The 14532-nt window shown below is 32.5% G+C and overlaps 1 protein-coding gene across 1 annotated transcript; it reads right to left on the bottom strand.

The window, feature by feature from the left end:
• Positions 1-7979: 7979 nt before the first annotated feature.
• Positions 7980-12753, bottom strand: LOC112040695 (uncharacterized). The gene is made up of 6 exons (XM_024073587.2): positions 12612-12753; positions 10703-10993; positions 10430-10536; positions 10171-10303; positions 9854-10048; positions 7980-8489 (listed from the first exon to the last, which is right to left on the bottom strand). The coding sequence occupies exons 2-6, from the start codon at positions 10985-10987 to the stop codon at positions 8208-8210; spliced, it is 1002 nt and encodes a 333-aa protein (XP_023929355.1). The 5' UTR covers positions 10988-10993; positions 12612-12753; the 3' UTR covers positions 7980-8207.
• Between the last annotated feature and the right edge of the window lie 1779 nt (positions 12754-14532).

Genomic DNA, 14532 nt, shown 5'->3' with positions numbered 1-14532 from the left:
GCTAAAAATGATCCAAAATCGCACCACGAATACCCCCTACGATCACTATTAGAATGTATTTAGAAATTATCTTCTAATAGATTCTGTGGGCACTGCTCATCTGTTATGATGCAATTACTGTTCAAAGAATCTGAAATTATTTCTAACAGTTACTGTGCAACACTATTTACTACTGTGTAGAACTATTTACTTTCACTATTCACTATATTATTTTGAATCTACCTTTTTTTTTTTTTTTTTTTTTTTTTTTTTTTTTTTTTTTTTTTTTTTTTTTTTTTTTTTTTTCACTTTTGTATGCTTTTATGATAATTGTATAAATTGGAAACAAGCAAATCCTAAGAGAAGAAAAAATGTCAATCCCTTTGCATTAAAATCTCCCTCTCAGTCCCTTGTTAGTCCCCATAAAATCATTCCTTTGTATTAGAAAAAATTATCATTTATCAGGAAATTATTCTTGTATCATTTTCAAGAATTTGAATGAGTATCTTTGTTTGATAAATATCTCTTCAAGTAAGTTTCCAAGCTTTTCAAAATAGATTTTCATTTTCAGTTTTTATATTAGCATGCAATTTCAATATATTGTTTTGTCATTTCCTTCATTTTACAAGATTTTATTTTTGGGTATGAAAGTTGGAATGAATGAGGTTTAGTGGGGGTGAAACTCTAATTCTTCCAAAAGTAAGGCACCCAACTGAACGAAGAACATAACATAGCTAGTCTTCACTTCAAGACTTCCAAGTTCGTTATCATCTAATCTAATCCACTTTCCCACTCTCTCTGTCTCTCACGCAAATTCACACAAACAGACCACTCTGGGAGACGGCCATGGCCACATTGATGGCCTTGTCATCTCCAGTTTGCACTACTAGTCTCTTCCGCCCTTCTTCTTCTTCGTCTTCTTCTCTCTCAACACCACTCTTCTCTCAACATTTATTCTCAAAACTCCCACGTAGTAATAATAAAATCCAATGTTGTAGTAGTATTAACAAAGAAGAAGAAGCTCCATCTACTTCTAGTAGTTTGAAAAGCTTGGATCCGAAGAAAGGCGTGTCAGTGTACAAGCCCAAGTCCTACCAAGTTTTAGTTACTGACGCCGCTATTTCTCTTGCTTATGCTCTTCAGGACGGCTTCACTCGCTTGGAGATCGATTTCCCGTAACTTCTCTTATATTTCAACTCTCTCTCTCTTACTTCATTCAAAATTTTCTATTCGAATTGTTGTTATCTTCTGGACTTGAAATTTTATTTATTTTGGTTTATCTTGGAAATAATTTCTATAAATACCCATTTCATAATTTGCAATATTGAGAACGTTATTTGTGTTCTGTTAGACCACATACTCATGACATGTAGGTTTTTGATTTATTGTTTTTCTTTGTGTTTCTTATTTTTGTTATTTACATTTATATAAATTGTATCCTTCAAGTTTTAATGTCGTTTGGTTAATGTTGGAATATATATGTATATATATATATATATATAGGTAGAAAAGGAAATAACATTAAAACTAAACAGCAAACAAGGTTCAGGACAAAGCCTGTTAACGAACAAACCACGGCAATCAGCCTCCAAAATAGAAATAAGGTCCACAGGTGGACTGGAAAAAACAGCAAAGTCTATATCAAGAGAGGGTCCTGATCTAGCTAGGAAGTCTGCGCATCTGTTTGCTTCTCTCTAGACATGTCTAAAACTCGATTGTGGAACCTGGGTAACCAATTGCCTGCAATCATTCATAAGAGAGGAGACAATACTGTTAGAATTAGCTTGATGGGAGAAAGGCATGTACTATAGCTTTAGCATCCATTTCAATAATAACTGCTTGAACATGAAACTGCAAACATAGCAGCAGCCCATCCCGAAGAGCCCATAATTCAGCCAACAAACTACTAGCCACTCCAATTTTCCTTGCAAACCCGACCAGCCAACTCCCATTTCCATCTCTAATTAGGCCTCCAGCTTCGGCCAGACCAGGATTTCCAAGGGATGAGCCATCGGTGTTAAGTTTCATCCATCCATTACTGGGCTTTTCCCGTCGGATATTCTTCAGAATTAAACGTTTGGCAGCCAAGGGACTACAAGCACAGTGAAGAAATTCAGAGGCTCGGGCAAGGATATCATTAGCAATATATATATATATATATATATATGTACTTATGCTTTCCAGCTTATTGTACAGGTTTTCTGACCATTATCTATGCTAACATGTGATTTATTTTATTTGCTCTGATTTTTCTTGGACTTGGTTGTGTGGACAGGCCCTTGCCCAGCAACTTTTCTTCCTATAAGGTACATCCTCGTTCTAATGCATCTCACTTTGGTACAACAACGTTTTTCAGGGTTTTTTTTTTTTTTTTTTTTTTAAACAATTAAGGTAGTTTGATAAAGTGTATCTCAAAAAAAAAAAAAAAAAAAAAAAAAAAAGGGCTGATGATGTATGTAGACCTTTCCCCCCAAACTTTCTAGCTCTCTCTTTTCAATAAATATGAGGCACCCTATATCTGCTATCTTTATTTTTATACAACTACTAAATGGAAGTAGTAATTGTAAACTTCCAAAGCTTCATGTCAATGCCCTAAGCCACTCTTCATTAATAGGGTGACCCCATGAATCATGATCATTGATCAAGACAAGAGCTGCCTAAATCATGATAAGAAAGGTATCTTTTTTTTAGTGTTCACATTTTCCTTTTGTAGATTCACTCTTATCTTCTTTGATGCATTATTTCCGTGTCCTAAACAAACAAAAATTTAGCTTAGACTTTTTTTTTTTTTTTTTTTTTGAGAAACAAGCTTAGACCAAATTTAAATAAACTTAATTATCATATACAAATATGGACAAAAAAAGTATACTAAATGGCGCTTTGGTTACTTGTATACATTTTTAATGCTTTCACATTCAAGTGTTTTGAATTGCCAACCTCATTGAGATTGGTTGAGATTTGAGAAGCCCTCCAATTGATCAATTTTTTTTAACCCATTGATAAACATTTTTTATCTCCTATATCGTCAAATATTTATATGATATATAATTTCACTTGATTTAAACATGATGTATAGAATGTATTTTTCTGATTCTCTCCTAGCAGAAGTGGAACAGTAATTAACCTCTCATAAAATCCAAGCTGGTCGGTCACCAAACATACAAGCTGGACCACTCTATAACAGGTCATCTAATGATTTGAGAAACCACTGCATTTGCATAGGAGCCAATAAGGGTTGGTGAAAATCTAATTGATTAATTAGAATAAACAACATTTGAAACTGAAAAAGAAACAAACCCCTGTATTAAGTTTCTTCTTTTTTTCAAAGCAAAAAAGTTTCTTCATTTTTTTTTTCTTTTTGTGTGTGTGTGCGCGCACGAGATTTAATCCTAGATACCTAATTTGAGGGTAAAATATGAACATGGTTTCTCTCTAAATTACAAATGTTCATATATATATATATATATATGAATGTGAATTTTGAAAATCTAACCGTTAAATTGCATATTCTTTATATTCTTCATATGTATGTTAAATTTCATTCAAATTTAATGTTATTTACTATTCGATAAATCAACTTATTTTTTATGCATAATTTTTTACCACAAAAATTTAAACATATTATTGATAACATAACCATTAATCTTTGGTTTTCTTGAAACTTTGCAAGCGTGAAGGTTCATATAATAAGAACGTACAATTTAACAGTTAGATTTTCAAATTTTACATTCAATAAAAAAGAAAATGGAGAAGTTTAAATTTTTTTTTTCCAATTTAGTTTAAAGAGAAAAATATAATATTACATTAACATTCTATTATGTATCATCCTCAATCAAGAAAAAAAGAATCAGCTACATCGTTGTTAGCAAAAATATAGATCACATAGCTAGGTCCATGTCATATGCCCAGCCGATTAAGGAAAAGTTCATGTCACAGTTCCTCTCCAAAAAAAAAAAAATGGCTCATGTCACATGTGAGATGGCCAGGTCCTTTGATTAGTTATTTCATGACAACATATAAGATGGTTCTTTATTTCTCAAGTCAGTGTCATGTAATAATTCTTAGATTATCTGCCAAAATACAAAATTTGATTCAAAGAAAAAGTAGATAAATTATTAATGTGTGATTAAGACGTCCAAAATGGAATAAAGTTTGTGGATTATATAAGTCCAACATAAATACCTACCCTAACTAATATATATAGAAACAAGCTTTATTTTAATCAAATTTTTTTAGATCCACCTGACTTATCATTCTGTCATACATCACACATTATAGCCGTGGTGGTTGGATCACTCTATCATTAGTTGCGATGTTGTTTTAGATGAAGAGCCCAATAAAGCAAAAAAAAAAAATTATCTCAGAATTATCTTCTTTCGTTCTTCAAAGTTCAAACTTTATTTTGCCTATAAAGAAAAAGGGCACTTTTTTTTTTTGAGGGAAAAAAGGGGTACATGAATACATAGAATGCATCAAAAAGAAAACAGTATAGTCTTCAAACACAGAATTTCACGAAATCTGGGTCCATGTCTCCATGATTTGATTTTTCAATAACTCTACATAATATACAATTTTTTTATAAATTGTTGAGGTAGAAAGCGCTAATTGTAGACAATAAATTAATTTTAATATATAATGGACCATGTGAAAATCAATTATAACTTGTAACTTTAGTGAGTTATGATAGTAATATTATTTATTGAGTTTGCTTGTGTTTTGATTTTGGTGAACAGATATATGTAAGGTGATAGGACATGTGTTGTGAAATTTTTTATGAAAATATTGTACTTGTAAACTTAATTAATAAGGAGGGTTCTTCTAAAAAAATTTAATAAAAAGGGAAAAAAAAGATTATATTCATTCAATTTTTTTTCCTTTTCTTAATCTGGTGCATAGCAAAGAAAAGGACAAGTAATGAAATGGAAGAAAAATGGTTACAACGTAAGATAGATGTCAATTAAATTTAGCTATTGAGGTAAATTACAATTATGAAGAGCATCTCTAAGACTAACAAGCTCTTCAAACAAATTTTTGAGCTAACTTGGAGAGAAACCACAAAATTGTGAAAAATTATAGTCTTCTGATAGATTACGTCACTTATCCAACATTCTACTAAAAAACTTCCACTTGTTTAAAATTGCTGAGTCAGTAATTAATTTCTGTTTTAAAATTTTTTTTTAACTAACAATTTTAAACAATTGACAGTTTTTTAGTGGAATGGTAAACCACATTAGTTGTCCACCATGTGGATCTTATAATTTCTCCAAAATGTGGCTCCAACATCTTTTTTATTATGGAGAAAGATTTTTAGAATTTAGAGATTTACAGTGACTCTCTTGGTATGGAGAGTTATTGCAAATAGTAAACATTTTAACCAAATATTTTATCTCTCTCTCTCTCTCTCTCAAAGTTATGGATAAAAAATATGTAAAAATTTTTTAGTTTAAAAAAAAAAAAAAAGAATAGAGAAATTGTTAGAAGGTGTGTTAAAAAAGTGGTTCGGTAAAATAGGGGAAAAAATTCTCCTTTAAATTTGGTAAAATTTTGAAGAGAATGGAATGAAATGTATTTAAGTAAGGGAAATGAATGGAAAAGAATAGAATGGAATGGAATTAAGTAACCTTGTTTTGATGTTTTAAAATAAAGGAATGGAAAGGAATGAAAATGAATGGAATGTAAGTAATCCTATTTAGGAGCAACATGGAGAGAATGGAATGGAATCATTTTATGATAATATTACTATTAAAACCTTGTTTTAAAATAAAGAGTTGAATATATAGGGGTATTTTAGGAGTTTTAGTAAAAAAATTATTAAATCTAATTTCATTCCCTCCCATTCCTCCCAATTTCAGGGGGAATGAAAATTTGAGGTTTTAAGGGAATAGAAAGGAATGGATGTTCCCTCCTACCCATTTCATTCCCTCCCACTTAAACTCCCAAATAATAGAATGTACTTTCCATTCTCTCCGTTAAAACTCTCAAACAAGAAAATGGAAGAATATTATAAAATTATTCTTTTTATTCATTTCCATTCCATTCCATTCCCTTCTTCCAAGCGGAGCCTAAAGCGCAAAATCCCCTTAGTTAATGATTCTGTAAACACCCTACAAGAAACACTTTATAAATTGTACTATTAAAGTGACCTTGTTTGTTTAAGGGATTATGCGCCCAATCACAATAAGTCTCCAATAGAATGATTTTACATCATTTTCTTCTAGTCAACATGTCATTTAAAGATAGTTATTAAGACAACTAAAGGTATTTAGTGGGTAAAAATAAGTCCTGCATGCCTCCGTATGTATTTGGATGCAACATTTTACTATTAGTTTATTTATTGAAAGATTATTAAAGTAGAATTGTACTTAGAAATTTGAGACCTTAAAAGGTTGTGTATAAACAAATAAACTAAAAAGATAAAAGAAAAAATTGATAACCCGAACAAGCTTTACAGTTAATAAACTATTAAATTTAGAAAATCTCTGGAAGAAGCGCATTACAAAATACTAATTGTAAAGGCCAAATGATATAGCTCTTTTAAGGGGATGCAGATGGACTCAATAAATCTTCAAATTTAACATCCCTTTTTGTTTGGTTGTATAGCAGAGGCAAATGTTTTTTTCATATATTTTTTTTACATATCCACTTTTTTTATTTAATTTTTGATAATTCAATAGTTATAACAAAAAGGGAGAAGATATTTGACTCTTGGACATTTCTGTTGAAAACATTAAGAAGTACTAGTTGAGTTATAAAGCTTTTATAAATATCCATTCTTAAGACAATATTTTGACAAACTAAAATAATGCCTAAAAGTTTACCTCACTAAAACCAAATACATTCAATATATGTGTGTGTAAATTTAACATGTTGGATAACGTATGAAAAATATGAACCTAAATATCTAACTCTAAACAACATATCAAATTTTTACACATTTTCATACCCATTAGTTTGGGATAGCATAATTGCTTTAGTAACCTTTGTTTGTCTCAGTTGATATTTATTACTCTTTTCTTGCCAATGTGGTATCTATGTGACATAAAGGGTATTGAGTTCTACTACAGTCTACACTCTACACCACAGACACCAGAAAATTCACAGATTTTTTAAAACAATCACTCACATAGAGCTCCACTTAGTCATTTACCCCTAGACTTATTGAAGGATTTTGGAAAACAAAATGAGAAGGCGTTGTTTGGAAATAGTTTTTTTTCCCTGAACATCATTATTTTAAGAAAAAACTCCCACGTCCACAGATCACAGCACCCTATCAGCATAGAGATTAGACTTTAGAGAATGAGACTGATACGTTTTTCTTATATTTTAAAGGATTTTCCATTTTCCTTCCAGCTGTTACCGATAATCTAAATGTAAAAAGCCCATTCTTATCAACAAATCACTAAGACCTGTTTGATTGTTCCATGAATTTGGTAGGCCCATTTACATTTAATCATACATTTAATGCACAAATGACAAGTCCATAATCTTAAACTAGACCTAAACAAATACAACCATTGCTATCGTGAATAAGTCATTTCCCTAAAAAATTATTTATAAAAAAATCATCATCAATTAAATAATTTTATCCAGCTTTTTGGTCCAATGGGAGAGGGAAGAGAACATTCCAACGATCCAACTAGATATTTGTGATTATTGAATTACCTCATTCACAATGTTATCTTATTAAGAACTATATAAAATGTAAAGAAGCCATCAAATTTGTGGGGCAATCAAACAACCCCTAGTGTTTGATTCTGCAAAGACAGTGACTTTCAAATTCCTGATAAGGCATAATCTACATCTAGTCTCCGCAACACCAACGTTGCAACACACATAACTACAATAACCAGGAAAAAGAAGAGTAGAAAATAGAAAACCCTCACCTACTTAAGATTACAATCTGAAGAAAAGCAAGGTTTTAATTAGGTTCCTTAAATTGAATTTTATTAGAAGGCAATGTAACTCCTAGAACGTAGCACAAGTCTCAAGAAAATGGTGACTAGCAGTAAACAATACTCGGGAAATACCATAAAATTTTCCTGCTTGACTACAAGCTTCAACCGCAATTCCAAACAACTCAATGTTTCGTAGTATTTACAAAAGAGGACTATGAAGCAAACCAAAAGCAAGGAAAAATGTAATTGTAGACTAGGCTTGCTAAAGCTCATATATGTTGGTAAATGGGGACAGTGCTCCCTAAAGCTTATATGTTCTCTATGTAGCTTGTGTCAGGAACCCAAAACAAGACCCTCCCGAGCAATATTGGTCACACGAAGTACAGCTTGTGCACTTAGAGGAGAGAGTTTTGATTGACAAAAGTTCTCCCAAGAGCCCATATCCGAATGCTCTGACACAGTGGGCGTGAGGTCATGAAATTTCTCATATACAGTCTGCAGCTCCAGAAGAAGGATTCGAGCAGCCTCCCTGGACTCTGGAAGTTGGTCACTCAGCTGGGATGCAGCTATTTGGATCAATTTGTCAATACCATATGCTTTAATTCCATCAACACCCTGTTGACATAAACAACATGAGGATATTAGGGAAATAAAGGCAAATATAAAGTAGGTGTCTAGTCACAGTAAGATACCATGTCTATTGATGGCTAATATCGCAACTAATTCTTTAGAAGTTTTTTTCTCTATAAAAAGGACTAACTAGAGATAAGAACACCTCAAAACCTAATGTGGAACAGCTTACCCATCCCTGAAAACCCAGGTACACCATGCGGTCAATATAAATATATATTTGAAGTTACAGCTACTTTTTTTTTACACAGTACTTTCTAAAATTCTTTCCTCCTAATTTTTTTATCAGCCTCACCAAATATTACAGATATAAGCAACACCACTTAACTATAGGTTTACACGCTGTGAAAAACAAAACATTCGAAAACAATAACAAAACGTTCATTAGATCCAGGGACCTCTCCCCAAAAAGAATGATCAAATGAATATTATAGCAGTATAAAAACCAATTACATGAATGTGAAATTTTAATTTTCCTTTTTCCCTAGCTCATGAAAAAAAATTGATAGGAAGATATGGGGCAAAATGTGATTTTTCTTTCCTTTTTTTCCCCCCCCCGGGGGCAATCAGAATACAGTTCTGCTGTGCACAATGATACTGTTCCTGAACACAAACACACAAAAATAGATGGAAATGGAGCATGAGGTTCTAATTAAAGTGGGTGTATGGATTGGTATATCCAAACTCCAAAAGAACCCTTAAAACTTTTTTTCTCAAAGGTCAATGAAAAGATCACAGAGTCAATATAGCAGAAAAGTGACACCAACAATAAGTAGGTGCACAAAACATTTGTCACATATGTAACACAAGGAAAGGGTGCCTAGACCCATAATGCCAGGATGCACATAGGTAATTACATTGACAGCAGAGCAGGAAACAAACAGCACCAGCAGCTGATGCAAACCATGTAGCAATATCTATACATCCACACAAAGTGCTCAAATAATCTTTAATAGGATATATACATACAAATTATTAACACTGAAATCACAAAAACCATTTTACTATTTGGATTAACCACATTTAAGTATTTAACAAAAGAATTGGATCATCTAAAGTTCAGTCAGATGTAAGGGAGAGAGAGAGAGAGAGAAGCAATATATGGGGTCTTAACCATACTGATAAGTGAAAGTTCTTTACATTGTTTTGATTAATCCCATTTAGCATTGCCTTTTTCCTTTCTTAAAAAAGAGTAATAACATTGAAAGATATACAACAAAGTAAATGATATAAAAGAGATATCTAAAATAAAATGAATTGTTATCAAGTACACAAAAAAATTGGATGCAGATATGGAATTTTATTAAACACAAATCAGCAAGCGAGCATATCTATTGTCTTTTTCTTACCAGTCGGGGAACACTTCGACAGAAGCACGTTGATGTCTTTGCTCGAATTCGAGGATTCTTGTGCTTAAGATATGGTTGCAGTTTAGGTAACAAAAGAACAGGGGAAACCCATTTCGTCATTGCTACTAAAGCCCTCTCAGCTGCCTCACATACAAAACGTTTGTCTTGTGAAGACTTGAGAAGAAGCTGTAATAGCTGCACCCATCACATTTGATCACATTGAAAAAACAAATAAATTCACATGTCAATGGCAGTACTCTTTCACTAAAAACCTAGGTAACCTAAAATGGCAATAAAGTATAAAAAACACAAGTTACCATAGGGTCCAATGAGTCAATTATATGATCATTATATGCATTGAAAATGTCTGCAGATGTCATGATTGCAGTTTTGCAAACAGCACTTCTCGGATTCTTCAAGGACTTCACCACCAGCAAAATCACATCTCCCCTGTTCACCAGTACATGGTCAACATGAATAAATTTGCCCAAAATAAATTATATTTATAGAAACATTTAACCATACATCTCTGTTACGCAATTCAATTAGATCATCCAGTAAAATTTTGCAACTTACAGTATATCGAGCATTGCATCCTTGTGAAATATTGATATTCGGCGAACATTATTGAGTGCTTCACACACCAAAACCCAATCTTTAGACTCCAGTCCAGCTAAGAGTGTCTGAAATATTAAACGAAACAATACAGACATCACACAAAATGTTAAAACTCCATATATCGGAATATCCACGCATAATCATCTGAGGTTAAAAGTCAAAACCAAACACCATAAAAGATAATAAGAACCGCCGCCCAGCAGAATAATTTAAAAAAAGAAGGAATAATACCTTAAGACTTGTATCAACGTCTTCTAGATCATTCAAGTTCTCAGATTCAATGTATTCTACTTCTGGAATTCCAGTTTCTAATACAGTATTAGCAGTCTCATTGCCATTCATTGGAGGTGAAACCAAGGAGACAGAGTTTTTCTTCTGAAATTCTTCAAGATTTTCAGTTGCAGTCCCAATATAAGGCTTTGTAAAACCCCCTTTGCTGGAGCTTTCATTCTTCTTCTCAGATCCGGGTATTGTATTCAGATCTCGAAGAGCATTCTCTGACATCACTTCCTGCATAGAAGTCTGAACAGAACGGAAATCATTTTCAATTTTTCATCATAAACAATGCTATAGGACAAATAGGATGCAGACAAATAAAATTTTAGCATGAACAGAAAGGCAAGTGAATACAAATAAAAACCAGATTTCAATCAATATAAGAAGATTCACACGTTCACCCTCGTTTCCTTCCCTAGAAGATAAACCAACTTAAGTTTTATAATCCATGTACTCCCATCACCATTTCAACAATCACATGTGAAAATAGTATTTAAATGCCTTGATAATTGTTGAAGCATCTGAGATGTCAGTCTATATGTGCACCTCATGGTGCTTCCCATGTAAGGATCTATAAAAATTGTAGACAAAAACATCCAGTCAACAGATAACCTCTCCTGATTTTATCAATGCCATATTTTTTGGACCATATTTGCAACTCAAATTAAACACAAGCCTCTCCTGACATTATCAATGCCACAAGCTCCACAACATCATCTTTTGGCTATAAACATCAAACAAATATCACATCATGGATCTCATCAAGCACCACATGCATTCGTAATTTAGCAATTTTCAAACCTACCCTTTCTCCTTTAAATGCAAGCCGTTTACTAGTGCTCTTAAAATATTTCCCCTCGGTGAATCCAATCCTCAAAGTTCTAGTTTCCATTTAGCTACATCATAAAAGCTTACCATTTGGCTTCATTTATAACTTTCAGCCTCTCTCTATGATCAGATTTCACATTTTTCAAGGCCCCCATTGACTCCAATTCGTTTAAAGATTTAAAAACCTAGCATTAGTATTTTCAATGGAACTTCAAACCCGATATCTTTAACGCTAAATCGCTCCTTTCAAATTCCACCACATTACCCATCAACTCTTAATCATGTAATAAGAGATTGACAATCACTTACCAAACAATTTAAAAGCTCCCAAAATTTTGGATTCAACCATGGATCCTCAATAGACTAGTCAGGGCCAACCACATGTATTCATCAAACGCTATATTATTAGACACCACAACCCTCCTCTGTTTTCCCGAACCATGAGAAGAAATGTACAACACTAAAAACACTGACACGGAGAGTTCAGAATCTCCTCCCTAATCAAATTTATCTTTCATCTTATTCAAAAGACTAATCTAAATAAGTGTCAACTAGAACATAACAAAATGTTTGATCTTATCACTCTCATAGTGAAAAATCTGAAATGAAATATGTATTAGTAATAAAAATAAAAAATAAAAATAAAACAAACTAGTGCACAAGCATTTGCAAATCCCTAAATTGACTAATTAGAAATCTAACTACAAAACAAATCCCCAATCCAGTCAAAAACAGTAAAATTCAAATTCAAATTACAGGTAAAACAAGCAAATTGTGTGAATTACAAAACATAGAAATCGCATTTACTATCTTCTAACTAAAAAAACCCTTAGATACACAAACCGATTCAACAAAAAAACTAAAAACAGACGAAGATCTAGCGCGCTTAAAAAAAATTTAAAAAAAAGGAGTAAACAACAAGATCTCAAGCATCAGGATCGCAAAATCTTTGTTCGGAAAACCACGCATTTCAATCCAATTCTTCACCATTATCAAAATGGATAGAGAAAGAGAAATAGAAAGAGAGAGAGTGTACCAGAGAAATGCGAAGAGAGTAATCAGCGAAATAGTGGTTAAGAGAAAACAGCGTGACTCTGAGTCCACTCTTTCTCTCTCTGTGTGAAAAATGTGGCGGACTTATAAGGGAGAGATGTAAAAAATTGTGAAATGTAATGTAAACATGCATTCGTAATTTAGCAATTTTCAAACCTACCCTTTCTCCTTTAAATGCAAGCCGTTTACTAGTGCTCTTAAAATATTTCCCCTCGGTGAATCCAATCCTCAAAGTTCTAGTTTCCATTTAGCTACATCATAAAAGCTTACCATTTGGCTTCATTTATAACTTTCAGCCTCTCTCTATGATCAGATTTCACATTTTTCAAGGCCCCCATTGACTCCAATTCGTTTAAAGATTTAAAAACCTAGCATTAGTATTTTCAATGGAACTTCAAACCCGATATCTTTAACGCTAAATCGCTCCTTTCAAATTCCACCACATTACCCATCAACTCTTAATCATGTAATAAGAGATCGACAATCACTTACCAAACAATTTAAAAGCTCCCAAAATTTTGGATTCAACCATGGATCCTCAATAGACTAGTCAGGGCCAACCACATGTATTCATCAAACGCTATATTATTAGACACCACAACCCTCCTCTGTTTTCCCGAACCATGAGAAGAAATGTACAACACTAAAAACACTGACACGGAGAGTTCAGAATCTCCTCCCTAATCAAATTTATCTTTCATCTTATTCAAAAGACTAATCTAAATAAGTGTCAACTAGAACATAACAAAATGTTTGATCTTATCACTCTCATAGTGAAAAATCTGAAATGAAATATGTATTAGTAATAAAAATAAAAAATAAAAATAAAACAAACTAGTGCACAAGCATTTGCAAATCCCTAAATTGACTAATTAGAAATCTAACTACAAAACAAATCCCCAATCCAGTCAAAAACAGTAAAATTCAAATTCAAATTACAGGTAAAACAAGCAAATTGTGTGAATTACAAAACATAGAAATCGCATTTACTATCTTCTAACTAAAAAACCCTTAGATACACAAACCGATTCAACAAAAAAACTAAAAACAGACGAAGATCTAGCGCGCTTAAAAAAAATTTAAAAAAAAAAAAAAAAAGGAGTAAACAACAAGATCTCAAGCATCAGGATCGCAAAATCTTTGTTCGGAAAACCACGCATTTCAATCCAATTCTTCACCATTATCAAAATGGATAGAGAAAGAGAAATAGAAAGAGAGAGAGTGTACCAGAGAAATGCGAAGAGAGTAATCAGCGAAATAGTGGTTAAGAGAAAACAGCGTGACTCTGAGTCCACTCTTTCTCTCTCTGTGTGAAAAATGTGGCGGACTTATAAGGGAGAGATGTAAAAAATTGTGAAATGTAATGTAAACCGGCGAGTGAGAGAAAAAAAATAATTGCAGTCAAATGAAATGAGACGGTGCCGCTTATGGTAAAAACCCCGACTAGGCCGGCAGGCACGGGATTTTATTTTTTTTATTTTATTTTATTTTTTCATGTGATTGCCTCGCGATTCTATTTAATATATATTTTGTTGTTGGGGATTTTTGGTTTCGTAAATGCCTGTGGTTTTTTGACGTATTATCTAAAATGCCACTTACTACAGCCGTAGCATTTTTTTTAATTTTTTTTTTTTGGCGGTTTTGGCTTTGGAATCGCCCCTGGTTTTTCATCAATTTACCAAAAAATAACACCGCTACGGCTTTGACCTTGGTCATACTAGTTTTTTTTTTTTTTTTTTAAACAGGTAATTTAACAAATTTAAGTGATAATAAATGTAATTAATATCGCAGCACTAATAAAAATAAATATTTTTGTTGAATAATTTTTTTTATTATGTTGTTGAAATTTGATGCGAGTTTGCAAGACCTATAAACCAAAATTTGTTGTATTCCCAATATCATAC

Source organism: Quercus suber, unplaced genomic scaffold (genome assembly GCF_002906115.3).
Source record: "Quercus suber isolate HL8 unplaced genomic scaffold, Cork oak 2.0 scaffold_216, whole genome shotgun sequence".
NCBI classification, from domain to species: Eukaryota; Viridiplantae; Streptophyta; class Magnoliopsida; order Fagales; family Fagaceae; genus Quercus; species Quercus suber.
This window is presented reverse-complemented; position numbering and strand designations above follow the sequence as displayed.

Bases quoted from the DNA above. Each gene is read 5' to 3' on its own strand.
- LOC112040695 (XM_024073587.2), bottom strand. From the start codon at position 10,987: ATGCAGGAAGTGATGTCAGAGAATGCTCTTCGAGATCTGAATACAATA. The intron at 10,537-10,702 runs GTATTATTCCTT...TTAATATTTCAG, and splicing joins ACGTTGATACAAGTCTTAAG to ACACTCTTAGCTGGACTGGA. The intron at 8,490-9,853 runs GTAAGAAAAAGA...TTATGTCAACAG, and splicing joins GTCGAAGTGTTCCCCGACTG to GGTGTTGATGGAATTAAAGC.